General features: G+C 53.2%; 11 protein-coding genes across 11 annotated transcripts; 4 read left to right on the top strand and 7 right to left on the bottom strand.

The window, feature by feature from the left end:
- Positions 1-678: 678 nt before the first annotated feature.
- Positions 679-2,588, top strand: VTN49DRAFT_3142 (uncharacterized protein; the record flags this gene model as incomplete). Its single annotated transcript, XM_069410946.1, has 2 exons — positions 679-713; positions 773-2,588. The coding sequence occupies 2 exons, from the start codon at positions 679-681 to the stop codon at positions 2,586-2,588; spliced, it is 1,851 nt and encodes a 616-aa protein (XP_069268420.1).
- A 433-nt stretch (positions 2,589-3,021) lies between these two features.
- Positions 3,022-5,391, bottom strand: VTN49DRAFT_3141 (uncharacterized protein; the record flags this gene model as incomplete). The annotated part of the gene is made up of 4 exons (XM_069410945.1): positions 3,022-4,714; positions 4,766-4,959; positions 5,022-5,232; positions 5,288-5,391. 4 exons carry the CDS (start codon positions 5,389-5,391, stop codon positions 3,022-3,024), a joined length of 2,202 nt encoding a protein of 733 aa, XP_069268419.1.
- A 641-nt stretch (positions 5,392-6,032) lies between these two features.
- On the bottom strand, positions 6,033-8,416 carry VTN49DRAFT_3140 (uncharacterized protein; the record flags this gene model as incomplete). The annotated part of the gene is made up of 3 exons (XM_069410944.1): positions 6,033-7,223; positions 7,284-7,614; positions 7,686-8,416. The coding sequence occupies 3 exons, from the start codon at positions 8,414-8,416 to the stop codon at positions 6,033-6,035; spliced, it is 2,253 nt and encodes a 750-aa protein (XP_069268418.1).
- A 288-nt stretch (positions 8,417-8,704) lies between these two features.
- Positions 8,705-10,371, bottom strand: VTN49DRAFT_3139 (uncharacterized protein; the record flags this gene model as incomplete). The annotated part of the gene is made up of 4 exons (XM_069410942.1): positions 8,705-9,139; positions 9,194-10,060; positions 10,119-10,207; positions 10,260-10,371. 4 exons carry the CDS (start codon positions 10,369-10,371, stop codon positions 8,705-8,707), a joined length of 1,503 nt encoding a protein of 500 aa, XP_069268417.1.
- Positions 10,372-11,638: 1,267 nt separating this feature from the next.
- VTN49DRAFT_3138 (uncharacterized protein) lies at positions 11,639-14,644 on the bottom strand (the record flags this gene model as incomplete). Its single annotated transcript, XM_069410941.1, has 5 exons — positions 11,639-11,885; positions 11,938-14,348; positions 14,409-14,503; positions 14,559-14,584; positions 14,640-14,644. 5 exons carry the CDS (start codon positions 14,642-14,644, stop codon positions 11,639-11,641), a joined length of 2,784 nt encoding a protein of 927 aa, XP_069268416.1.
- Positions 14,645-14,710: 66 nt separating this feature from the next.
- VTN49DRAFT_3137 (uncharacterized protein) lies at positions 14,711-15,007 on the top strand (the record flags this gene model as incomplete). The annotated part of the gene is made up of 1 exon (XM_069410940.1): positions 14,711-15,007. The coding sequence occupies one exon, from the start codon at positions 14,711-14,713 to the stop codon at positions 15,005-15,007; it is 297 nt and encodes a 98-aa protein (XP_069268415.1).
- Positions 15,008-15,654: 647 nt separating this feature from the next.
- VTN49DRAFT_3136 (uncharacterized protein) lies at positions 15,655-16,317 on the bottom strand (the record flags this gene model as incomplete). Its single annotated transcript, XM_069410939.1, has 4 exons — positions 15,655-15,778; positions 15,832-16,056; positions 16,125-16,189; positions 16,276-16,317. The coding sequence occupies 4 exons, from the start codon at positions 16,315-16,317 to the stop codon at positions 15,655-15,657; spliced, it is 456 nt and encodes a 151-aa protein (XP_069268414.1).
- A 682-nt stretch (positions 16,318-16,999) lies between these two features.
- VTN49DRAFT_3135 (uncharacterized protein) lies at positions 17,000-18,344 on the top strand (the record flags this gene model as incomplete). The annotated part of the gene is made up of 2 exons (XM_069410938.1): positions 17,000-17,140; positions 17,199-18,344. The coding sequence occupies 2 exons, from the start codon at positions 17,000-17,002 to the stop codon at positions 18,342-18,344; spliced, it is 1,287 nt and encodes a 428-aa protein (XP_069268413.1).
- Positions 18,345-18,533: 189 nt separating this feature from the next.
- On the bottom strand, positions 18,534-21,263 carry VTN49DRAFT_3134 (uncharacterized protein; the record flags this gene model as incomplete). Its single annotated transcript, XM_069410937.1, has 3 exons — positions 18,534-19,560; positions 19,613-20,719; positions 20,779-21,263. The coding sequence occupies 3 exons, from the start codon at positions 21,261-21,263 to the stop codon at positions 18,534-18,536; spliced, it is 2,619 nt and encodes an 872-aa protein (XP_069268412.1).
- A 490-nt stretch (positions 21,264-21,753) lies between these two features.
- VTN49DRAFT_3133 (uncharacterized protein) lies at positions 21,754-23,589 on the top strand (the record flags this gene model as incomplete). Its single annotated transcript, XM_069410936.1, has 1 exon — positions 21,754-23,589. The coding sequence occupies one exon, from the start codon at positions 21,754-21,756 to the stop codon at positions 23,587-23,589; it is 1,836 nt and encodes a 611-aa protein (XP_069268411.1).
- A 552-nt stretch (positions 23,590-24,141) lies between these two features.
- On the bottom strand, positions 24,142-26,757 carry VTN49DRAFT_3132 (uncharacterized protein; the record flags this gene model as incomplete). Its single annotated transcript, XM_069410935.1, has 1 exon — positions 24,142-26,757. The coding sequence occupies one exon, from the start codon at positions 26,755-26,757 to the stop codon at positions 24,142-24,144; it is 2,616 nt and encodes an 871-aa protein (XP_069268410.1).
- Positions 26,758-27,000: the final 243 nt, after the last annotated feature.

Here is a 27,000-nt window from a genome sequence, read left to right as displayed (position 1 = left end):
TACCCTGGTCCGTCCCCGTGATTACTTACATCGTCCCTGTCATCAGGTCAAAAATAGATCAATTATACCGGAACGTACGACCGTTTCTGTACCTAATCGTAATTGCCACGTAATGTTTCATCCGGTTTAACTCCACGCTGGTTCTCACAACGTTCTGTGCCTGACATAAAGACAATGACACCCAAGCACCGACACACTTGGTACATAACACATGGGACAAAAGTGGATAACACAGATCCTTTCTGATGATTTCTCTCAACTTCTTACTTAATATGGAATCCCTGGTAAGAAATTTACCAGAGATCGTATCGTACAATACCGCAGCCACAGCAGCGCTCATTGGCCAATGCGGTCCTTGGCAGTGGATCAGATCTGATCTGATAGCTTTGATTAGTCAGCGCAATACAGCTGGAAGATCCTGCGTGGGGTTGAAGCAAGGGATCCAAGCTGTGCTGATCAGGCAAACCTCAGGCCAGATGAATGCGCTGCGGCCCGATCCAGAGTGACCCCGTAGCACTAACTTGCAGTTGTGTCTACCAACGACCGCCATCATGACAGCGGGAGACTGAGCATCAATAGGATCGGCGCATCGAACCTTCTTCGCGGAGTCTGCGCATTACTGCTGCTTTGTGAAGCTGCCAGAGCTACGTTTCTCTCGACTTCAGAGGTAAAATCACCATGGGGAAGCTTCCGGCAGTAGTGATCATCGCGAGGTACGCATCTATTTTTAAAGAAGCTCGAAGTGACTTCGAATTAACAGGTCACGCCACAGACACGGCGCTCGGATCGACGCTGTCGACAAAGAATGGCACCTCACGTCTCCTACCCCCTATGATCCCCCGCTGACATATGGCGGATGGACGCAAGCGCGGGCGCTGGGAGCCCGCATTGCCAGTCTGCTACAAGCTCGAGAGGAGATAGTTCAACCGCTAAACGCCGGACAGAAAGAGAATGGCGATGGCGAGTCCATCGCGCAACCCTCTGGTCGGACAATCCGAATTCCTAATCACGAGGTGATCATTCATAGTTCTCCGTACTTGCGATGTGTACAAACAGCAATCGGCATCAGTGCTGGCATAAGCCAGTTTTATGGAGCTCACGCGGAAGAGCTGGCCCAGGGCCAAGGCTCGTCTCGTGAGAACCAGAGTAAACAAGACCATGGCAACCACCGTCGACGAGCCCCTAAGACCCGGCTACGAATCGACGCCTTTCTCGGAGAATGGCTTTCTCCCGATTACTTTGAGCAGATTACCCCGCCGCCAAGTTCGACGATGATAGTTGCGACCGCAAAGGCCGAGCTACTTAGACGAGGAGAAGTAATACACAGAGAGAACGATGTCAGGAATAAACAGCCGACGGGTAACTTCCCCGGTGGCTGGCAGAGCAGCTCCAATTCATCGTCCCCGGTTGTGGATGAGGAAGAAGGCCGACTGAAGAACCTGGCTTCTATCGCCAGCGCCTTGCCCAATGGAACCACAAACGGCCGGCGGACAATTACCATTCAGGACGTTCTACCTCCGACTCAACCAGACACAGGCAGTAATCCTGCGGAGGGCTATGTTCCTCCCGCTCCGGCATACGCGATTTCGTCGTCTGATCCGATCCCCGCGGGGTACGTCGCGCATGCGCGGGACGCATGCGTCGATGTTGACTTCCAATGGGATACCATGCGTGAACCAATGAACTGGGGCGACGGCGGTGAATACGGCGAGGAATGGAATTCAATGCATAGCCGTTTTCGTAACGGCCTGATGAACATGCTGGATTGGTACAGGAACGAGCATCACTCGCAACTGCAACAACGGCATCAAGATGGTGATGAAAATCATTCAGACGAAGAGACGGAGACAGTACTGGTGCTTGTTACTCACGGAGCCGGCTGCAACGCTCTCATCGGAGCCTTGACGAATAAACCAGTGCTGCTCGATGTAGCCATGGCGTCGCTGACCATGGCTGTCCGCAAAGACATTCTTAAGAGTGACGAAGACCGGCAACAGTCTCCCACGCGGCCCAATGAAGAAAAATTGGAAGGCGGACATCAACGTCGACAATCGGTTAGCCAGTTCATCGCGAACGCGTACGACATCGCTCTGCTCGCATCCACCGACCACCTCCGAGCGAGAACAGGCTCTGTTTCCGCTCCTCAATCTTCGAATCCAGCTCCTCCGCCGAAACCCGCTGTCCAGCACACTCCATCTATATCCGTCTACCGCCACCGCCTCCTAGAGGCGTCGCGTAGTTACCGCGACAAAGAATTCTCAGACCTAGGTCGCAACAATCCGCAACGGCCTTCAACTGCCTCTGCTTCATCACACCAGTACAGCGCATCATCAGGGGGCCTCTGGAGGTCATCATCAGCCAGAGGTAACGGAAACGGGACTCGCACCTTTGGCGGGTCGGCGGCGCATAGGCCGTCAATGTCCACCTCATCTTCTCAGCCCTCGATCACCAGCGCATCCAACTCTTCAGAACAGTCGACAGCGCTGTTCGACTCTCGCCCAAATTCCCAGCCGGGTCTGTGGAATGGGTCGGGACAGGACGGGGAGCCGATGCGGCGACGATGGACGGTGGGCCACGATAATCGATGACACAAGCTTTTATCATTTTACACCCCCCTTGATTCGTGGTGGGCACGATAGTTTGGCCTCTTCCCGCTCCACTTGATTTCTCCATGATATGTCACTTACTCCTCTCGACAACTTCTTTTCGTTCCATCCTCAGAGATGTTAATAAGCTATACTTAACATTGAGCGTTGCATATTCGATGACTGGGGTGCGGTGTTTGGGGGATTCTTCGGTTATTATTGCATATTATCCCATGTTGAACTGGGATTTTCGCTTGCTTTTTTATTTTTATTTTTTTTTTTTTTTTTTAATATTCTATTTATGTATGTCTATATATTCTTATATTCTTGTTGGTTGGTTTCCAGAGTTACATGGAGGGTTCAACCCAAACAAGAAACCAAACAAGAAACCAAGTCAAAAGCGAACCAACATCTCGCGACTCAAATTTATGTTGCTTCACGCAGTAACAGCTTCCGCCTGGCGTATTCTTCCCTCCACCCGCGGCGCAATTCCCTGCGTCCAGCTGGGGTTCAATTCCTCCGCGGCGTCGGGCACGCAGCCCACACGCTGGCGCTGGACGCCCGCAATCCGCATCCACTTTCGGACTGCTTTCCGCGCGAGGCGCAGCCGACGCTCCTCCTCGTCGGCCGAGGTCGCCGTGGTGGTGACGTAGTTTGTTTCCTCGTGCGTGGAGGTGAGGATCTCCGGATCGGAGTCAGATTCGGTATCCATTTCGACAGAGTCTGGTGCGATGGATGTGGCTGATGATTCGACGGATGAGGTAACGGAGGTGGTTGTTGTCGTGGTGGTTGTGGTTTCGTCGTCGTCCGTGGTGATGTACTTGCTGGAGGCGGTGCTGGTTGACGAGCTGGTCTTGCTGCTGTTTCGCAGGTAGCGGCCATAGCGTCGGATCTTGGGACGGAGGTGGCTGCGGGCCGACGACGCTCTCACTGTTACGGTGCTCTTAGTAGTGGTGGTGGATGCCGCTGAGGATTTCTCTGTCGTTGATGTGGTTGTTGTTGAAGCACCCTTGCCAAAGAATGCTGCTTCGGATTTTTCAACAATTGGCGACGGCGTTCTGAGGGCCCCATCGCCCTGGAATTTGCTCAGTACGCCTCCCCAATGCCGGTCCAGGCTCTTGCTCATCCGGCGCCATTTGCCCATGACCTTAAGACTCATAAAGTATTGGCGCAGCATTGCGCTGATAAGCATACCGTTTTCCTCTGACACCAGTTCCTCCGCGCGGCCGCCTTCCGACTTTGTCATAAGGGACGTGTACCCATCCTTTCCTCGGGCCATATATCCTCTCGTGGCAAGCTTGTAGTACCGCTCGGGGTCGATGGGTTTCCCGCCGATCTTAGCCCAGATAATTCGCGAGCCCGGGGGCGCATTAGGGTTGAACTCGAACGTGATGTTGGAGACTTGCGGGAACCGGCCCTCGAGAGCAGGAACTTGGCTGACTCCATTCTCGAGAGCCTCTACGATATCTCTACCTTGGATCTTAAGCACCACAACAGGATCCTCGAACGGGAAGCAATTCAAGATGTCCTTGAGGCGAAGAATGCCCGGCGGATAGACCTGATCGCCGCGAATAGTGCCTGCAGCCATCAGAGCACATTCCGCATCGTAGTAGTACCGCATCAGATCGCAGACGAAGTTGCCCAGGTTCGACTCGCGCGTGCGCACCGTAGTGAACCGCCCATCCAGTGGACTTGCCGTGTATCCAATCGGCTTGTCCAATTTTGACTTGAGAGCCGACGTAAGGTTCGTAACGAGGTCTTCCGTGGTCTTATCCGCGGGTATCGACCGGACAACATCTCGGCGGATAATATCAAAGTCCCAACCGGACCCATCTGGCTTACGCCATGCCTCCAGATAGCTAAGTTGCTTGAAATCCGAACCAGAACGCAAAACGTGGATTCCGTTGATGACGGAATGGGCATAGTAGTGGTCGTGGCCGCCCAGGATGATGTCGATCAATCCCGGGGGCACTTTCTCCGCGAGTTTGTTATCGTTGGGCTCCCGCTGGTGGGTAACTGCGATGATGAGCTCTGCGCCTTGTTCCCGCAAGGCTGGAACAAGCTCCATCGCTGTCTGGGAGGCGGATTTGTAGATGATATTCGGGGGGAGGGAATTGATCGTGTCCAACCTAGCAAACTCAGCACATTGTTCAATATTTGTTGATTAAACGTGGACGTACCATTCTCTCTCTCCTAACCCGATAACCCCGATCTTGATCCCGTTCGACGAAGTGAGCATCACCGTCTTCTCACAGTCCGCCAGTGGCACGCCCTCTCCGAGCTCCGGATCCAAGACATTGGCAAGCAGCCATGGGAATTTGCACTGGTCACGCAAGTGGCGAAACTGTGCAATTCCAAAATCCAGATCATGGTTCTAGTTATCCAAATCGTGAGCTCCTGTTCCAGCAATGGTAGACTAGCTGCGGAAAACCATACCCCTACGCAAGCTACATCCGTCCCCGCATTGTTCAAAAACGGCACCATATGCCTCCCCTTGGTAATCGTACTCTCCAGACTCGGATTATATGCATCTCCGGAGAAGAACGTGAGCAGCTCGGGCTGTCCGGCAAAACGAGGATCGGAGCGGTAGTAGTTGATGATGGACTGGAACCGTGTGACACCGCCGACGGGCTCGGAGGACCCCGGCCTTGAAACACCGTCAGGGCCGTTTCTATGGCCAATTGAGCAAATGTAGTACTCACTCTACGTGGTAAACATCGTTAAAGTGCAGTAATCGGAGGTCCGGGGGCCCCTGGCGGCCACTCGAGTAGGTAACAGAGAGACCGTCCGTTTCAATCGAAGACATTGTGAGGACTTGCCGATAGGTGCAGAATTCGGTATGAGGCACTGGACTGGCTGGCGAACAACTGCTTTATTTAAGTTCCCCGTTTCGCAAGCGGCAGTGAGGTTTGAAAATATGTAGTAGTTGTATGAACTGCCACGTCACCAGTGAGAATTCAGGTCACTCTTCACGACAGGGATTCCTGTAACCTACTGTACTGCAGAGACAGAAGGTCCCGAGGAAGAGAGGAGTGTGAGAAACGAGCTGAATTGCGGTTATTTACCAAGCAAGCATGACAATAAGCACTCCAGCTGCCGAGTCCACTGTTTCAGCATGTGAGGTTGATCCAGCCTGGTCGAACGGAGCTGTGACGACGGAGAGCAAATTGGCCAATCAGGTCGACCACAGCCTACAGTGGGGCTACTGATAAGATAAGAGGAAGGAGGGGTCCAGAGCTCAGCCACGTTCCAGCCACGTTCCAGCCACGACAGCGACGGGGTATCTCCGAGGACTCAATGGCTGGGGTAAGCTTCGAGGATTCTCGTAGCTGACAGTCGAGCTGTTGAATTACTCTATATGGCTATTCTGTACATGGCAATCCCGTTAACATGACATTGTATCATCCAAGAAACTCATAACGCCGTCCCATGCAATGCATGCAGCTCTTATTGAGCACCAACTGGCCGGGCTCCCTTCAAGTTGATCACTCGGCCACCTCCAATGGCAGGTACAGGCCCATTTTCCGCTCGTCTCTCCGACCCAGAGCTTCCTGGAAGAGCACGGACCCATCCTGGCACGTTGTCACCTTCTTGTCTCTCACGTGCGGAGATGGTCTGCCAAACATTGGGAAACCCCGTCGGCAGCGCGCCGCGAGCTCTTGCTCCGGGAATGGCGTACCGCGGGTTGGCGTGGGTGAGGTAACCGCGCATCAACCCCTGCGTCAGGAGCGACGCGAGGATAGACTCGACTTCCCGGAGCAGGAGTGCAGAATTACTCTCGGGGTCGCCGTATCCAGAGCCATATGGGTTGAGCTCCTCCAGTCGATCCACATACTCCCGATTGGGTTCGCCGTCGACCGGGGCGAGGGAGGGATTCTCTTGCCAGGTTCCAGTCTCGTCGAAGAACCCATCAGGTGAGAGATAGTCATCAATCGCTGGGCGTGCGGTCGACCTCGGCGTAAAGCCATCCAGGCCCTCAAAGTCACTATCCGGAGGAAAAGGGATGGTAATCGACTCCTGTTTGGACTCGACATTGCTAGAGAACGACGGCTGGGAGTGTCGTCGCTGAATAAAGTTGACTGCTGTCACCAATTTGGACAGATACAAGACCGGAGGCGGTCCCCGTTGCGCGGGATTAGTCTCTCCCTGGAAGCCACCATAGATGAATACCTTCCGGGTGAGTGACCGCCACACCAAAATCTCACACCGATTTCGAAGTTGAAATAGGATGCCTTTCCTCCCAAACCATTGCGCCGTCGGTGCATCAACAGCCAAGTGTCTTCGAAACGCGAGGTAGTCGCCCTGAGCTATAATACGGCATAACGGCACGAAATGCTCCGCCAAGCCCTGAGCTTCTGGCTTCTTCAGAAGCTCGGCAGATGGAAACCGTCCCATGATCATATTGCAAGTAATGAGGTAGACTAGAATAAAATGTTTCTGCTGGAGGGCCTGCCGGTGGCACTGATCATAGGCAGCTTGCAGAGCTTTTTGTGCAGGATAGAAAAGATTGTTCGAAAACAGATATCGCCCGAGATAGTAAAGATACGTAACTCGTTGCGACGCGGGAAAGGCATCCAGAGGAGGAGAGTGCGCATTGATACTGGCAAACATTTGCTCGGCATTCCGCAACTTGCCGCACTGCGAATTGTTCAGTTAGAGAAACCGCTATTCCAGACTGAAGAGAGGGGAGTTCCCTACCCGGAACAGCAGCTTCAGACAGAGGTTGGCCATCAAGTAGATCCCGACCCTCTTCCCCTCTGGCTTGTCACTCGCTTCTGGCGCACCAGATCTGTCCGTCAAACATTTGATAAATGCTTCCCGGACGACATTTGCGGACTGCTCGACCAGAGTGACCTTCTCCACCGCCTCGTCTCTAGTCGAACGCCCCTCTTGCTGAAGCAGCTGAGAGACTAACTCCGGTCGTCGATCGAGACCAATCGCGAGCTTGGCAAGGATCTTGGATAGATACAGGGCCGTTGGGAGCATGACAACTCCCGATTTGCTGTCCCCGAGAGCCGAAATACATTGACTAGCGAGGCAAATCAGCTTTCATCCGAAGAAAAAGAAACCCTTCTACAAAAAGAAATTTCAAGAGCATACTTTAGCAGTGCCTTCAAGGCATTATACGTTTCAAGGGGATGATCAGTATTCACATCACGAAGGAAGCAAAAATACTGCCTCATAAACATCGCAAACGCCGGCCAGGGCGAACCCCGCGCCTTCTGCGCCAGATCTTCGCACCATTTTGTCAAATTCGCATCGCCGGGGGAACCGCTCGGGAAAACCGTTCGCAGGTCGATAATCATCTGCCGGTAGGTATCCGATAGCGGCGGCTCAAGCTGCAAATAATCTTGCAGCTGAGCGCCATTGCGGCTCGAGACTAGCTCCGCGATGCTCTCGAAAAACTGATTCAACAGAGGCGTTGCCATTATGATGGTTAAGCCGTCGTCGTCGTCGCCCGTCAACGCAAGATCGCCGTCAAGCGGTAGCCCCGCCGCCTGAAGAAGTTCCTGCGTATGGACAAGGCGTTTATGGAGGAAGAGAATATGATGGCAGAGCTGTGCACATATTGAGCGCAGACGATCGATTTCCGGCCTGTCGAGCTCCGGGTGTTGCGCGAACGAGGCTCCCTGCGGTCGAGACGTGGAATCTCCTGCCAATCGGCCTCCGCCGCCTCTCGAATCGCCTCTCGAGGGAGAAACTCGCGTATGATTTCCCGTGCTTCTGTTTCTGCTAGTGAGGTGTGGCAGTGAGAGGAGCGGCTTTCTGCCGAGTTTCGTCCGACCGCCTTGAGGGTTGGAGGCCTGAGGCCTCAATCGAGCTACCATCATCACTCGCACCACACCATTTTCCTCAATCCCCTCCCATCGATATGCTCAGATAGAATTAGATGGATTTATATGTTGACGTTCTTTATTCGATTTCTTTGTTGGAGAGCTCATACATTTCCCGCATCAGCATTCATAAGCTGTGTACACTGGATTGTCGTATGCTCAAAGCTTGAAACCGTTTCCAATGTCCCATCTCAATTCATCATACACGTTGTCGTGTTGTTTAGGAACATACAGCAGTCCATACAGATACCGAGAGGCTCATAGAGGTAGTTCAATGTGAGACAATCAAGCCAAGGCGCCCATCGGATCCCACAGTGGCAGCACAATCGGCTCCTGTTTCAACACGTCGCGCACTTCCCGACTCACAAACCGGGGGTCGACGACCACCTGGTAGACAAACTCGTCCAGCCATCGGTCCGTCATCACAAACCAGCCCTTGTCTCCAGCGGACTCGCCCCAGGAATTCTGTACTCGCCAGCGCACAGGCTTGCCGCCTTCGACGTGCACGGCCGTCAGGACCATGGCATGAGTCATGGCAGACTCCTTTGTTCGCAATCTTTGGGCTTTATTGAGCTTCAGCTCGATATTGAAGCCCAAGCTGTAATCGTACAGGTTGATGTCCATGATGCCGCTGCTGCTGTCAGAGAACTTGCCTACGTCACAACCAAAGAACACGGGTATTCCAGCTCGAAGCATAGCGATGGCTGCAGATTTGATAGTCTGTGATCCCAGTTAGCCCTCTTCGATACGGAGCAAAATAGGATGGGAACTGACGTTAAGGTCCACATTAACGTATGTTATTGGCCGCCCGCCAACCACGTTCCCAAGGCGATCCACTGTCAACAGCCGTAGGTATTCATGGCGTGGGTCGTTGACTAGGCTGAACAACCGATTGACATCAGTTCCACCACAAGCACGGACAGTTTCCTTGTCTGACAAGGTCGACGCAAATTCTAGAGGCGTCGCGGACACTTGGTGGTATTTTCCATCAGCATCTAGGTAGTCCCAGGTGAACTTTGCGTCAGGTTGTGGAGGAGGTCCCAGCAGAATGGTCAGAATCGAGTGAATCTCCTGCAAGAATGCCTCCTTGTGGCGAGCTACGAGGCCGTCCGCGATCGATCCCTTGCGTGCCAGAGAACGTAAGACCAGAGCCTGATCCCGCAGCTTGGATGTGATTATGGAGTCGAGTTTGGAACTATTCTTTGCGTGGTAATTGTCCGGATACAGCACCTGCGGCACCAGGCCGTATTTGTTGACTAGGTTCGCTACGAAATCCCACTGGCCACCGTCATTCACTGGATTGGACAGCAGTTCTTGGACCAACCGGCTCTCGAGATCCTGATCAGCTGTGTCGATAATGTTTTCGAGGAACCAATTCGCCTTTTCGATCTTGTCCCAGTAGAAGAGATACGCCTGACTGAGCTCGAATTCTTTGAGGTTGTACTTTTTCATGATCGCCACGCGAAACACATTCGTCGACGCGAACAACCAACAACGGCCGGACGACCGCTGGTTGGTGATGGGGGCACCTTCAAAGGGAATCTTGATGTTGAAGGTCTGGGTATCTGAAATGGGAGCCTTAGGGTTACTCAAGACAGTGGGAACGGAATTGTTGGAGAACGCTGTGATCGCAAGACGGTTCTAATGTTACCCAGTCAGCAGTTCATTCTTCTAGTCCCGGGGAACCTCGGCTACCGACTTTGGGATCGGCCAGAAGTTGGTCTTCCCAGCGCTTCGCCTGCGAGAGGGAAAACGAGGCCGTTCTCTCCACGCATTCATATGGCGGGGCTTGAGCGCGGCTGTCAGAAGGACAATTCTACTTTGTACGGAAAGAACATACGAGAGTCATCTTGCTCACCGAGTGGATATTCCTCGAGCTGGTCCCCAAATCGCCTGGCGATGGCCGCCTTCTCCGAATCAGAGGCCAGAGGCCGAGAAGACGCCGAGCCCATGATGACTGTTGAATCGGCAACTCAGCCTACAGCGCTGCAGCTTCAAGAATCGTCGTCTACACAGACCGACGAGTCTGAGTCAAGGAATCCGAGCAGACAAACGGAGGAAAGAAGAGGGAAGAGGGGGTCATGTGGGATTTCTCAATCCGGAAAGACCCCAAGGGTCCCCAATCTGCGGAGAGAGGCGACAGACAACGCGATAACGCGATCTGATTGGTGGAATGCGGGGGATCTGATAAGAGCTGGCCAGTCATGGAGCTCAACATTGATTGTTATCAAAACTGCCGTCGGTGACATCACCGAAGGTAGAGGGAATGCAGTAGGTGCCTGTTAGAAGCAGTCTGGGTGTTTCTCTGCAGGTAAGATCAACACCATCGGCGGCAGAATCACATATCATTGACAGAATCACCTCAATAGAGAATAAAGATGGATATGCGAAATACTCCGAGACTACGAAATCATACATTCTGTCCATAAATGGCCGGATCGATATGAACCATCACAATTTCCTCCCAACGGCCAACCCGTCGGTAGACAGTGTGCAGCTCGACGCTAGAGACTGAAACGGTGCACCGGTTCACATCACGATGCATGTGGCCCCGGTCATGAATCCATCGCACTTGGGGACGTGTGGCTGGATGGGAGCCGTCGTTGTACTGTCAGATGCGCCCGAGGTATTCGTATCCATGACAGCAGTGGATAACAATATTCAGGCACGGCCAGGTAGAACGACTTGTGCTAAGCGCGGACTGTCAGCAAAAGCTAGTGTCTCCCAAACTTGAAAAGGGGATTAATCATGCCGATGATCTACATACTAGAAGCTTTATTTGGCTGCAATGCCACAATCTCATATGTTTCGGATTTTTTGTTTTCTGCTGCATCATGAGCATGACTGTCGGAAGGATCTGGGTTATTGTGATTATTATGTCTCATCATTTCTTGACGACTATGATGTTTAGGCTAGGGTTCGGCAACTCAATGAGAGAGGACCAGTTTTTCCATTTCCGGGGTCAGCTCTCCATTGTTCAGGAACCGAGACTCCATGAATTCTCGGTCCTATTGTTCCTGTGGCCCTTCATATTGTTCTTCATCAACATGGACATATTGTGTTTATGACATTCAAACTTCTGGGTTCTCGACGTCTAGAGCACAGGACCATATACACGTAACATAATCAAAGACGAGTGCTTGCTCCAGCGATCTAATATACCAGATAATAATCTATTATACCCATCTCGGTCTCTCGGAATCTTCCCTGACCGACCATTTATCGTCGGTCGAAGAACCAAGTGCTCCGTTTCCCGCTCGACTCCTGCTGGAGACTGGCCACAGTCGGGACGGTTCCAGACCCGTTCGCGCCGGCCACGCCTCCACCACCACGCAGCGGCTTGGCAATGCGAGAGCCGCCGAGACTGAAGCCACCAGCTCCATCGATCGACGTTCCCAGTCCCCGGGTTGAGCCTTGCTTGGCAGCCTCCAGTCTCTCTTTGACCGCCGTCAACTGGGCCTCGAATCTGTACGCTTCATTAGTACTGAAAATAATCTCGGATCTAGCAGAGTACCTACCGGTGATTGGCCGCAGTCAACTTCTCCTGGCTCTCCTGCAGCAGACTCTCCAAGCTGGCGATCCGCTCGTTCCGTGCAATGAGCTTGCGCTCGGCAATGGCAACCTCCTTCTTGAGGCTGCTGTTCTGTTCGACCAGCTGGCGCTGGACATGAGTGAGCTGCTCCAAGTTGCGCTCCAGGAAGGCCATTTTCTTCTGCTGCGCCCGGTTATTGGACGACTTCAACACGTTGTTGTACTGCTCGCGTGTTTCGTCCAGGGAGATCTCCAGCTCGACAACCCGCTCGCAGCGGTTCTGCAGATCCCGCATCAGCGACTTCTTCATTTGATCGAACTCGGCGATCTGCTGCTGTAAGGTCTTGCCGTTCACGGTGGCTCCACCGTTGGCCTGTGCATTGGACAGCGACGCCCGCAATTGAGCCAGCTCCTCGTCTTTACGGGCCAATTCCGCCTTCATGTCAGCAATAGACTTGGCGTCGGCATCTCGGCGACTGATGTAAAGTTGTTCGAGACGCTGCCGGATCTCCTCGGCATTGACCTCGCCCAAGTTCTTCTGTAGTACATCTTCGTACTCTTTCTCCAACTGCTCCAGTCTGCGCTGGAGCTCCGCTCGCTGGCTGTCCCGCAGCTCATCGACCTCACTCCGGTCACTCATCGTCAATTCAGCCTGGCGAACGAATCCTTGCGTCTCCAAAAGGCTGGCCCGCAGCTCGGAAAACTCATCCGGTGCGACAGCCTCCCCAGCAGAGGCCGTCTTGTGCAGCGAATCCACGCGTTCGATCAGCCGCTGAATCTTGCGCTCGTTGTCCGAGAATACATTGACTCCAAGATCGAAGCCGGCCATCATCTTGGCCATCCGCTCCGCCTTCTTTCTATCCTTCTCATCCAACGCTGCGCTAGTTTCTTTGGCTTTCATACGGGCGTCCAGGAGCTGTTGTTTCACCTCATCCAGTTCTGCAGTGAGTTCCGAGTTGGCCTCCTTCAGGCTGTCAATGGTGATGCTAGCTTCCTTGCTTTCAAACGAGACCTTCTCCAACTGCATGCGCAACTCGTTGACCTCCGTCTGAAGCTTCTCATTATCTTTTCCGGTCTTAGACGCAGTTTCCTTCAAGGATTTGAGCTCGTCCTTGGACTCTTGAAGGCTCCGCTCGATATTCGAGATATACGTTTCCTTCTCTGTAAGCTGATCCTGCAGTTCGTTTTCGCGTCGCAGGAACTCTTCGCGCTCATCCTTTTCCAGTGCAATTGTCGGTGTGCCGGCGCGCTCACCCATCCTCGAGTCGGGCCGGCTGACGGGAGTTTCCGCGCGCGATGCTTCTGTCACGCGAGAAGGTGTCCCCGGACGCGTCTGCTTTGCGCCAATCGCTATATCGCGAGGCAGCACCCATCGCTCCTTCGGAACTGTTTCGCCGCTACGCCACAACTGCAACTCGCCTTCTAGGGAGTTTATATAGTTCTCGAACGAAGTAGCTTGCGCCTGGGCCTTTCGCAAGAGTTGCTTGAGCTCCGCAGGGCTGAGCTCGGCATTGATCTTTGCCTTGTTCTTGATAGCCTTGGCCCGGACACCAAACCGCAGCGTTGAAAGCGTCTCTGCGTCGTTGTAACTGCTGGGCGAGCAATTGATAATCAGCGTCGTACGGGAGTTACCTCCCAAGGATTCCTGTAGAATCCGAGTAAGTTTGGAGTCTCGGTAGGGAATATGAGTCGATTTGCCATCGGTCAGCGCGTTAATGACCATGCCGAGGGCACTCAGACTCTTGTTGATCTTCTTCGCCTCTTCAAGGGTCTGCCCACTAGCACCGGTTTTCCCAACTTTCTCGCTACCAGCCAAATCGACCAAGAACAGCTGCCCGCTCTTGGCGGATCCGGTCTCGACGTTTTTCTGGGTGATGGTGATGACGAAGATTGAGTGGGAGCGGGAAGATTCTTGGTTCATGTTTGTCGCGGCGACGGCCCGGGCCTGTCCACCACGACGCATCACCTCGTAAACTTCCTGAACACTCGACACATAGATTTCCAGAAGGCCCTTGACATAGACACCTCGAGATTTTTCCTCGTGGACGGGGAGGTTGTCGTGCTGCGGAACCAGCAAATCTCGAATCCTCTCCATGTAGATCTCCATGTAGCTTACTCGGACCGTGTACTCGATGTTGCTCGGGCTGGCCAAAATGGACGCAAACATCTGTTCGACGATCCGCGGAATGATACCCTTGCCCTCTTCATCCTCAATATCCGTTCCCATCATCGTATACGATTTACCGGCACCCGTTTGACCGTACGCGAAGACCGTGCCATTGTAGCCGTTCAAGATATCGTCCACCGTCGGTCGTATCGAATACTCGAAGATGTCTTTTTGTTTCGAGTCCATGCGAAACACTCGGTCAAAGGTGAAGGTCCCTGACCCTTCCTTGGACTGCCGTCTTTGTTCTTAGCTCGGCTACAAGGAGCGAAATGCTCACGGGGGATGTCTCACGTTGATGTGGCATGTGTCATCGCCATGGAATTCCACGATGGTCTCTCCTCCAGAGGCCAGCTCGACCTTGTTTTGCGGTCGGAACCGCGCGACGACTGGATGGGATCAGTTTGAGCCAGACAACGGTTCGAGGCGGTTGGGATTCGGTACCTTTGATGTTGCTGGAATTTGACGAGCTGCGATGAGTTAGCAACAGAAATTCTACACCAGATGGACGGTCGAAGAACGTACGACATGATGGTAGCTGCTCACGCCTGCAGGCAGCGACTCTAACTGTACGATAAGAAGATCCTGCTCCTGAAATGCAACCCGCGCAGAGGGAAAATGGCCCCGTAATTCAGCCGGCCGGCGTAAATCGACCGAGTACTCCGTACCGCCTCCGTTCTAGCTCTATACTTGAACAGAGAGCCCGGTCGTGCCAGAAGGCAGGTAGTCTTAACAGTCTATCGGTATCTCGGTATCGTAGTATTTCCAAAACGAACCAAGAACAAGAAGAGGATGGCTCGCCGCCAAAAGTACCGCACAAGGAGACGCTGGAAAACGGCGGGGCCAAAAGAGCGGAAGTGATCAAGTCACGGCATAAGGGGGCCGTGGTCTGACGCGACGAAGGGAGCACCTAAATGACACGACGCAGATTATGAAGGACAGAGTTGATCACGGGTCAGGTCAATTTGATTCTACCCAATACATTCCAGCGTGTTTACTCCGTATTGATGCCGGCAAAATCTGGCGTTGACATGGCCTGACTAAGTAACCACGTTGATTCGTGACAAGGGTGGAGTTTCTTGGCACAAGGTACACGCATTGCTTCAGGTCAAGTTTCAGCCTTCTTTGGCATTGGGTTGGAATAACCGCTACGAGGATGAGTCTAATCGCCGCTCAAGACGACACGAGGGTATGAGACGACCGCAGCTTTCCAAACTACGGAAAATTACCCGAACGCATGGCACGATGAAACGTGATATAGGCCCTCGAATCGAACGCTGAAGGATGGAAAACATTGCTTGTTCGGATGAGATTCGCAAACGAATCAACAGCAAAACAGAAACAAATCGGAAAACTCACAAAATCATTACGCCGATAATCACGCCAAAAACACCGCGCTGTGCAGAGAACGAGGAAAACCCAATCAAACTGTCTAAAACACATGCAAATGCGTCCAAGACAGCATGACGGAAAAAAAACGAGGAAACCAGCAAGTAAAAAAATGTGCACAAGGAGCTGTCAAAAATCGGAAACCCTGATCTTAGTCCTCCCAGCTCTTCTCTACGGTCTCGCGCACACGCTTGATATACTCGCGCCGGTTCTCCTTGTACAGGTTCGACGCCTCCACGTTCGCTGGCGAGGAAGTGTTTGGATCGTTCAATAGACTGCGCCGAAGGTAAGCACGTGACCACGGCCTGTCGAGGGTTTTCCTGCCTACCTCTGAATGCTGGTCAGGATCGCCGCCACGTCATACGTCGGACTCCAGCGGTTCTGCAGAATATCGAGACACAGCTCGCCCGTGCCGTAAACGTTGGGGTGGAACATTTGGCTGATGAATTTGACCTGGGGCGGCTTGTTCGGGTACTGTTCCTCGAAGTGCATCACAAGGCGAAAGGTACCGTCCTCAAAAGGAGTGTCAGCCGGACCGATGATGACGGCATTCCTGGATTGCAAAGGTTAGCCTCGAACGGCGACTTTTCGCTTCCTCTTTTGATTCCTCTTGAGCCGTACCAGGTCATGACATTGTCCGCAACGGGAGATGCGGAAACACCTGCTGGTGGATCCGTCTGCATGCGCTGTTGAAGTGGTCAGCACAGGTCGACAAATACCAAGAAGCCACGAGGAACGGAAGAAAAGAGGCGCGTTGTAAAGGATTACGGACCTTGAAATCGCGCATCAGACGACGGCGGGCAGAGGTGGACATGGCGCTGGCAAACGGTTTCCAGGAGAAAGTTTTAGTGAGCTGCAACTATCAATCAAGACGATCGGCATAAAATGGAGAATCTAGGTCGTGATGACTGAAAGCACAAGACCAAAGACACTGCCGGAAGGTGAGATGAAGGTCAGAGACCGCCTGCTGTGCACGAGAATGACTCTGGAGGGCGGAGCCAATCATGTGGCGGAGAATCCGATGGAACACACGTGACCGAAAGGCGGGAGAACCTTGTCAAATGGAGCAAAGTGGCGTCTGCCGTGTTTGCATTCGATGCAAACAAGGCTGCAAACATATCAGACGCCTAGCTACGGCGATCACATGCATGTTGACTGATCTCCTCTTTCGGTGGAGTTTCTCAACAAAAACATGAAATCAAGGGCAGTAAAATGTATATGCCAAGATCAAGAGGCTCTATTTGGTTTATTTGGACGCGTAGAAAGAACCTAGAAGCAATGGAAGTCGGTCGTTTTATGTGAACTGTGACCTCGCAATGTTGTCCGAGCCCAGTGGCGGAAAACCGCGGGCCAAATACCTCGGCGATTGATAAGACCGGCCATTGTCGGCGACTCGGAGATGCAGTACGACCACAGTCTATTTCTTCCTTCAACACTCTCTTCTGATGACTATCGTTGCATTTACTCTTGCTTTGCCGCGCGGAACATAAGTCATCATGCAAGCGCAACGAGCTCTTGGCCGTTTGGCCGTGCAGGCTGGTTTCCTGCCCAGACGAACATTCAGCACGACGGGAACACTTGCGAAGGAGACAAGAGACGCGTATATCTTGAGCGCTGCACGAACTCCGACAACAAAGGTATGTTCGAGGGCTAGAAGTGCAAGACATTACAAGCCTGCTCTAACTAATATTCTAGTTCAATGGTTCCTTTGGCTCAGTCCCAGCGCCCCAACTTGGCGCAGTCGCCATAAAGTCCGCGATCGAAAAGTCCAACGTTCCAGCTGAGAAGATCACCGATGTCTACATGGGCCAGGTTCTGCAGGGCGGTGCGGGACAGTCGCCTGCCCGGCAAGCAGCGATCCTCGCCGGGTTGCCCAACACCGTTGAGGCAATCACGATTAACAAGGTCTGCGCATCCGGACTCAAGGCCGTCGTGTTCGCCGCGCAGAACATTCAGCTGGGACTTGCAGAGGCCCAAGTTGCTGGAGGCATGGAGAACATGAGCCGTGTGCCGTACTACCTGCCGCGGTCTAGCCAACTCCCGCCGTTTGGCAACATCAACTTGGAGGATGGCCTGATCAAGGACGGCCTGTGGGATGTTTATAATCAGATTCACATGGGCGTGTGCGCCGAGAAGACCGCTGCGAAGTACAACATCAGCCGGGAGGAGCAGGACGACTACGCGATCCAATCCTACCAACGCGCCCAGCAGGCCTGGGCGGAGAACAAATTCGCCGACGAAATCGCGCCAGTGACCGTCAAGGGCAAGAAGGGCGACACGACGATCACACGAGATGAGGGCTTCGAGGACCTACGTATTGACAAGCTGCGGTCGCTCAAGCCAGCCTTTGTCCGCGACGGCACGGGTACCGTCACCGCCGGCAACGCGTCGACCATGAACGATGGCGCCTCTGCCCTGGTCCTGGCAAGCCGCGAGCTCGCCCAGGAGTATGGCAGCAACAGCCGCGTGCTGGCACGCATCGTCGCCTCGGCCGACGCCGCCATTGACCCGGTGGATTTCCCCGTGGCGCCAGCCAAGGCCGTGCCAATCGCGCTGGAGCGAGCTGGCATCACCAAGGAGCAGGTTGCCGTGTGGGAGTTCAACGAGGCCTTTGCCGCTGTCATCAAGGCTAATGAGAAGATCCTCGGCCTCGAGAAAGCACGCGTCAACCCGCTCGGCGGTGCCATTTCCCTGGGTCATGCGCTGGGCAGCTCCGGATCGCGCATCTTGACGACCCTTCTACATCAGTTGCAGCCGGGTGAGTACGGTGTTGCGGCGATCTGCAACGGTGGAGGCGCTGCCACGGCGGTGGTTGTACAGAGGTTGGAAAAGGTTGAATAAGTATAGTCTCTGTATCAATTGATGATCATGTCACTATCTCATAGGCAACTCTTAATGACTCATGCAATCATAGTGAGTCTAAAATTATGTACAAGAAGTAGTCTCCGGGAATAAGTTATGAGGAATTAACGAGTACAAACAATAAATATGCTCCGAATCCCAACATGCCATGCGTTCCAGGTCGATTAATCAACGGATATATGACGAACCCTTCGAACCCGTCCCACACCAACACCGGCCCTCGCCCTCGCGCTCGACCTGCACCACCACGTCCAAGTTTTTGTCCCGGAGATAGGACACTGTGCGTCTGCGCACGTCTTCCAAATCGGCGGTGCGGCTGGCTATGATGTGGATCACGCCGAGGACCTCTGATGGCTTGTTGTGGCCATGGTGACTGTCATGGTCATGGCTATGATGATGGTGGTGATGATGGTGGTGGTGGTCGTGATTATGATGGTGATCATGATGATGGTGGTGATGATGATGGTGGTGGTGGTCATGGTTTGCCGTGTCATCAAGCCAAAACTTAGGCACAGTGTAGCCGACAACGCCATTTAGGTTCGTTACTCCGCCAAGCGTCTCGCGAAGATGGTACTCGACGTCCGCCGGGATGGTCAGCAGCAAGGATTGCGCGGTGCTGCTCACGAGCGGGACGGCAGAAACGAAAATAAGAATGGCAATGATACACGAGGCGAGAGGGTCGAACCCGGACCAGCCGTAGTAATGGACGAGGATGGTTGAGATGACCACCGCGACGGATCCTAGGGTGTCCGCGAGGATATGCAAAAAGATGCCGTGCATGTTTTCATTGCCATGGTCGTGACCGTGCTCGTGGCCGCCATGACCATGGGTATGACCGTGATCAAAAGCGACGATGCCAACCAGGTTCACGGCTAATCCGGCAATGCTAACAATCAACAATTCCTGGATGCGGTGCATCTCCGCGCCTGAGATTAACCGCTCAATGGCCTCGTAAACAATTTCCACACTGATGATCATCAAAAACACGCCATTCGCAAACCCAGAGAGCTTGTCCACTTTGCCGTATCCGTAGGGGAAGCGAGCACTTGGAGGCCACTTGCTCATCACGGCCGCGGAGAGTCCCACCACAAGTGCGATGCAGTCGAAAAACATGTGGATACTGTCACTGAGAAGGCCCAGCGATCCAGTAAGGAAGCCATACATGAGCTGGACCAGCATGAACGAAAAATTCAGTCTACATACGAGTTAGCTCGGACTGCCACTTTAGACGAAGATCGAGAACATACGCCATAAAGTAGAAAATTCGCCGCGAGTCATCCTCTATTAAGATAGAGTGGAGGATTGGAATCGATTCGCCATAGCGAAGCAGAAAATTTGTTGCCGCAGATAGTTCGTCGCGATGGTGATGGGAGCTCCTCGTCTGAGGACTATCCGATATGGCTGCGAGATACCCGAGCACAGCGATAACAATCCATGCAAAACGAGAAAAGCGACTGCTCTCGGCATACGGTACCCCGCTGCAGAGAATGACAGAAGCAGATGCGGCGACAAAGCCGAATTTTTGGCGGGTTTGTAAAGTCGATGGGGGGGAGACGGCCAATGACATTCCAAAGAGGCTCGCAGTGAACAAAGTCAAGACAAGGCTGGATAGGGATAGTGTTCCATTCGAAGGCGAGAGAACAAGGGCTAGAATTGCCAGGACACCACCGGAAAACAGCGTCGTTTGAATATCATCTGGCGAGGCCACTAAAGGATTGCTTGTGAGGGTAGCTATGAACTTCGAAACCGGAGCAATTCCAGTCTGCGCAAAAGTCGCTTCTCCTGAAGCCGAGTAAGGTGGGCGAACAGCGAAGATCGAGAGCAGCAACGCAAGAAATCCAAACAACGGCCTAAGGTCGATCGAACGACCATATCCAGCCAGATTCAGGACGACCAGTAACACCAAGACGAGCAGGGACGACTTCTTCTCCTTCAGTCGTTGCAGTGGTTTCCTATTCGCTCCCTGCCGTTCAACCAAGTTGGGAATGCCAGCCGCCCCTGCCAAAGCAAGGGCTAGGGCGACCACGGGACCGCCGACAGCTATTCCGGCATAAATTGGCAGCGCCAGTGATGCAACTCGCAGACCGCATATCCGAAATGAAGCCGTGCTCAGTTGGATGCTGGACAATGCTTGACCGGCACGTTGTCGGTGGACCAGCCCGACAACGCCCATAAAAAGCAACGTCAACGACACAAGAACCAGTGTTCTCCACCACAGGTACTCTGCTTCTCCTTGCTGCGCGTATGTTGTAGAAAATTCTGATTCTAACTCCTCAGACGCCGTGTGCGGGCGCGTGTACCACGACAGGGCCACCCATGGCAACGTCAAGACTACTCCCGCGACTATCTCTTCACTAAAACTAGATTTAGAGGAACTCTGTGACAAACATTGTGGTATGTAACAGTATCGTACCTTGCAGAACGCGTGCGATCTGCGGACTGGAATGGCGTGGCATAGGCATCGACCTCCGTGCCTTTCCAAGAGCGCACCTGGGACTCCGTATGCCCGTTCGGGGTCACCTCAAGACCGGATACCGAGTGCGCGCCACTATGGCTATACGCATGATTATGGCCATAGCTGATGCTGTTCGTCAAAGCATGCCCGTGGCCATGCGAATGCGAACTCGGAGGGGGCAGTGAATGTGAGTGGCCATGGCCGTGCAACTCCGGACCAGGCCCCTCTAGAGCACTCTGCTTTTCCTCCACCGGTACCCCGTTACTCCAGACTGCTGGATCCTTGATCTGATCATGCTGCTCGTGCTCGTTAGGCAGAGTTGTAGGCTTGTCCGTTGGTGGCGGAGCTTGGTATCCCGACCGTGTATGGCCTCGATGATTGCGTCGGCTGTGGCTGAGAGATTGCGACGGAATATCTGCGACGGTAAAGGATGACGCGGACATCTCTTCGAAGGAGAGGGAGCTCCTGTTGACCGCGAATCAACAGGATTTGGGCGCGTTCAGGAGTACCGAGGCATTGGGGCGCCCGGGGTTGCGGGAGGATCCAGGCTGATCTAGGCCTCTCTATCGCAAGTGGCTAATTATCAGAGAAAAACTCGTTCGGTCACTTGGAATAACCTAATAGGAGTTTCACCACCCAGCCAGTCAATCTAAATGTCTAATATGTAGCCCGATTTTAATTTTGAAGGATTCAGCTTGAGCTCTAATTTCAAGCTCCAATATTGGGGTCGAATCCCTCTCCCCCTCTTAGCTCCGTCGATTTGGTGTCGGACTTTAGGTAGATCTTTGAAGCTAAGCCCCTTCAGCTTGAATTTTGAAAAGCCCACCGCGGCGCCATGATTGATCTCGTCTTTGGATGATGACCGTCCGGAATTTTGAATTGTAGTAATTTCTACAGGACTGTTATGCGTCTCTGGGCCCCCTTTCGAATTCCATGTCCCTCCGCAACATCCTCCGGCGTCTCCTCCGCATCATCCTCCCGCTGTCCATTGCATCAACTGTCTATCTCTACCTCTATCCGGTTTTTCACGGCTGTGCGTTTCCGCTACCCAGAGGCAGCGACACAATTAGCAGTGATGGATCCCGCTTGGGCGCAACGATAGCGTCGTATCCACTCCTGAATACGCTCTTCCAACACCTGGGCTTTGTCTCGGAACAGAGCTCTCTGCGACCTGAGCCGGCTATCTTTCGGCTTCTGGTCCTCGCCGACCCGCAAATTGAAGGCGACACCTCACTTCCGGCGAAGGAAGATGAGTTGATTCCAAGGTTGGGGAGGCATTGGCGCAGGATTGTGACTGCTTGGAAGCGGGAGGAGAACAATGCAGACGAAGAACAAGCGGAGCAGCAGGAAACATGCATACCAATTGTCACTCACCTAGCGTCTATCTTGGGTGCCGAAGACGTAGAGGAGGCACTGGAGCTAAAAAATACTCCCAAAAAGCCGTCGTTCACCTCCACAATCGCATCGGCGCTGCGCACCATCATCCTGGATGACCTCCCGTCTGCTGTGCAGGCCACGCGGAAGAAGCTCGATCTTTTTGGAAACGATTATTACTTGGCCCACATATATCGCACACTCTCATGGTGGTCGCGCCCGACACACGTGGCCGTGCTTGGCGACTTGGTCGGCAGTCAATGGGTGACGGATGCCGAGTTCGAACGCCGTGGATGGCGGTATTGGAATCGGGTGTTTCATGGCGGGGAGAGGGTCAGCGACGAAATCACCAGCAGAGCAGATCAGGGTAATCTGACTCTGCAGCGGTACAATTCCTCCTGGTCTCGAAAGATCATCAATATCGCCGGTAACCATGATATTGGATATGCGGGGGATGTTTCAACTGCTCGGCTGGAGAGGTTCGAACGTGTCTTTGGCCGACCAAACTGGGACATTCGCTTCCAGCATCCTCCGCGCCATGGAGATGGCGGCGATGACATACAGCCTACCATCCACATCGTCACGCTCAACGACCTCATTTTGGACGGCCCTGCTCTAGACGACGACATCTTGACCAGCAGCTACAACTTCATCAACGACGTCATCCTGCACCGCTCACATCCAGTCGAAGACCGCACCTCCTTCACCCTACTCCTGACCCACGTTCCGCTGTACAAGCCTGAAGGCGTCTGCGTCGACGGACCGCACTTCGCGTACTGGGAGTTTGACGACGAGTGGCAGCCAGAGAACCCGCGGTTCCACAAGGACGGGCTGCGTGAACAGAATCATCTCAGCAAGTACGTTTCTGCCAATGGTATCTTGCAAGCCATCTTCGGGATGCGCCCGGACCGCGAGAATGGCCGAGGCCGCAACGGGTTGATCCTGACTGGCCATGATCATGAAGGGTGCGACGTGGTGCACGCGTTACCTCTGCCGGAAGAAGAAGCAGAAGAGAAAGAGGCCGAAAACGGCGAGACTGGCAAGAAAACCCCTCGCTTCCCTTGGACCGCAATTAGAACACCTCTTTACGATCACCCCAACCGGTCGGCCGCGGAGCCAGCACTGCGTGAGATCACCCTCCGCTCAATGATGGGCGAGTACGGTGGAAACGCGGGCTTGCTGTCGCTTTGGTTCAACTTTGATGCAGAAACACCGGAGTGGAAGTACGAAATCCTAATGTGCCGCGCGGGCGTTCAGCACATTTGGTGGGCAGTCCATGTGCTAGATCTTCTTACCTTGGTAGGCTCGGTGCTTGTGGTTGTATTATCAATATATGAGGGCACCACCCGAACTAAAACTAAGGTCGCCGCTGATGGCGCAAAGAAAGGTCTATGATAAGAGTTCGTTTGTACATACATCGTAAAAATAAAAATCTAGTACATGCATTCAATCAAGTAATTCATTATGGTGTTAGGCACTGAAGTAAGCATAAAAATCAAGCATTCAGGTCTAAGAATAGGATAACATCAAACCATCAAACCAGTGACACCGGCACCAAATGCAGTTGCTTACGAGGATCACAATTCAAATCTTGCGCATGAGAAATGCAAGCTCGAGATCATTAACATAAAAAGAACATGGAAAAATCGGAGAAATGGGTTGAGAGTTTTGCAATCTTTGCATATCAGCAGAATCTGCTTTATTGTAGGTCTGTTTGACTGTCCCAATTCCCCTCATCTCTCAGGAAGGGAGTGTGATCTGGTGGTATAAGAATGAATATTGGATCAAATGATGCCGCCCATCTAACTTTTCCCTTCCCTGTCTCCCAGATGATGCTCATGCATAGCCATACCATGTCGTGATGCAATCGTAAGAAAACGAACCAGATCGGTCAATGCAAATTTAAAGTGAACCTCAAAGTAGATATGATAAATCACGTTCGAGCGTTCAGCTCACCATAGAAGCCATCATCTCATTAAGGACGGCCTCTTCATCCGACGTTGTATCATTTGCTTCTTGCCCCATGTCCAGGGTTTGCTCCGCACTACCACTTGCTTCAGCGGTCGGAATGTCCATGTATGGTTGTCTTTCGGCCCCTCCACCGTTGCGCTGTGTTGATGCCGACGAGGATGCCTGCGACTGGGACTCTGTTCGAGCAATCATATCGTTAAGCAGCTCTCTGCTTTTCTTGAATTCTTCCTCGGCTTTTTGACGCTCTTCTTCTGCTCGTCGGCAAGTGCCGTCTTCTTCTCTCAATTTCTGGCAGTTGGGACATAGATAGTTTGCCTCGCAGTACGAGCACGTACATGGCGGATTCTTTGCAATGCAGTCCTGACACACGTGCACTGAGCAGCCTGTGCATTCTCGGAGTACGCTCGTGCAACGTTGTCGCTGGTCGCCAACAGGTCGATATTGCGGGCAAAAGAAGGATTGGCAACCTTGCCAACGTGGCGTTCCGGTTGACGCGTCATAATATACGGAAGACCGCGATGATGTGCGTGAGAGCAGCGAATTTGTCGGCGAAGCGCTCCGTTCGCCTGCCCTTGTGGGTTCAGACACTTCGCGCATGGGTCTGTCCAACTCTCTCTCGGCTGGTGTCTCTATTTGGTTTTCCAAGTCGCTGCTGGCCGCCGACGGCGATGGCTGACGCACTCTTTCCAGTCCCGAGTCGAGAGCTGTCGGTCGCAATCTGACAGGAGTCGACTCCCGCGGAGCAGCTCCGCCAGCAGCCTTGTTCTGCAATGCCATCTTCTCAATAGTAAGGTCGCGATATCCACAAATCCGCAACCGCAGTCCTCGCAGGTCATGCTCGATGCAGAGGGGTTTAGAACAACTTTTGCAATGAACCTTCCACTGCGGCGAATTATAGCAGTCCTTACACAGATTGCGGGGACAATTCGATACTGGTCTGTCTGGCGGCCCCAACAGCCAACGCATCATTTCGATATGTCCCGTCTCCAAGGAATAATCGGGCCGTTCCGGATTACCATATGCGTATCTGGGGAAGTCCTTGTTCCATTCATTATCCGTAAATTCCGGGTCTTCGTAGCCTTTGCCGCGAGGTAGAGGAACTGCTCGGATCTGATCCACATCGGACGTTGCCGTTCCAATGCTGATCCCACCGCCACCTGAAAATAGAGGCTCCGTACAACACCAACGAAACTCAAGATTCGGCTGTTGATCGCGACCCATTGGGTTATCTTGGGGATTGGTCTCCAGATCTGCTTGCAAGGAGACAGGATCCTGCATGACACATGGATTCACCGTGACACCTGGAGCCCACCACCACAGGAATTGTGATGCCGCACTTTCCCATTGAGATGTCGACGGGGCAGGTTGTTTGAGGTAGGGTCGATCAAATGCACAGCTAGCACAAAGCGTCTTGCGGCAGCCCACACAGTGCATAGAAACACTGCACTGCTCACACCTCTCCGGAATGTCTGCGAAACATTGATCGCATTTGATATTTTCAACAAAGACTCGATGACTCCGACGTAAGTGTGTTGGGACCATCTTCCCTTCATCATGGCTTCCTTGCTCCCCGACACCTAACGGCTCGCCCTGATAAGCCACTTCATGCTCCCAGAGTTTACCGCGGCTAGAGCTGTCCCTCCGGCCGTCTGCCTCCTCATTACTCGACGGTCCCAACCAGTTTCGAGACCTCCAGAGACGATCGAATACAACCCACACCTCTGGCGCGCCATGGGGGACCCGCATCGACACATAGCCACGCCGACGGAAACACCGACCGGCTGGAGTGGGACACCATGCTGTATCAGTCCAGATTCCTAGCGTATGGCATAGCAAAACCAGCTCATGAGTCGGTTCAGAGTCGGAATCACGTCGAAGGAGAGAAGAGGTTAGGTACGGTCGACGACGGTGATGACGGCACCGGTATGTATAGAGACTCTTCAGGGCAAGTTTCTTCTTCGCTTGTGTGTTGCCAGATTGCCGATCCTGATCAGCATCATTTTGAAGACTGAACAGAGTCAAGTAAGGAACAATGTGATATTTGAGTGAGACGTTCTTGCATCCCCGGACCGAGAGATGCTCTAATGTCTCTCGCCTCGTGTGGAGGACGGTAGAGATAAGAATTTGGCCAGAAACAGCCGTGTTGTCCAGTTCCAGGCTTTTCAAGCAAGGACTAATTGGCATCACTACCATCATCAACAGCTGGTCCAGGGCATATGGACGAGACTGCCGGTTGGCAGCGGGATCCCGACTGCCTGTGAGCAATGGCCGGGGTTGGAAACCTGAGAGGAATAGTAGGCGGAAGGAAAGGTATTTCCATGCAGTTGGATAAGACTGAAGGAAGCGGCGAAGGTACGAGGAGGTGTGGTAAAGTTGGAAAAGGGTGTCGGTGGGAATCTGGAGGAGAAGCGACTCGAAGATGGGGGCATGTGTAGAAATGACTCGCTCAAACGTCGAGAGAGGACGTTCCGACCGGGGCGGTACTACATCCTTCTTTGAGGTGTCCATTGGAGCGCTGGGAAACCCGGTACCACCGTCTCGACGATGGTCTTGCTGCAGTTCGCAGAACTTAACTGTGTTATCTAGAGACATGGCGATGACGATACCTCGCAATCATCAGGTTCCGAGGCGACTGTGAGATGCCGCGAATCAATTGCCAGCATCATCAGGGAGCGAGTACACAATAGTGGTGTGCCACGGATCAGTGGAATGGCAGATCATCGACCTGACGGCAGGCTGGAGGTGGCCATGAAGTGAAATGAGAATTGAGCCTGAGCTGACAGGATGAACTGCGGCTGATCACCGATTAGGCAATTATCATGTGATAGGCCTAAG

This window comes from Thermomyces lanuginosus (genome assembly GCF_041956635.1).
Source record: "Thermomyces lanuginosus strain ATCC 200065 unplaced genomic scaffold VTN49scaffold_28, whole genome shotgun sequence".
NCBI lineage: Eukaryota > Fungi > Ascomycota > Eurotiomycetes > Eurotiales > Trichocomaceae > Thermomyces > Thermomyces lanuginosus.
Note: the sequence above shows the minus strand (reverse complement) of the source record. Positions and strands in the feature narration are given on the sequence as shown.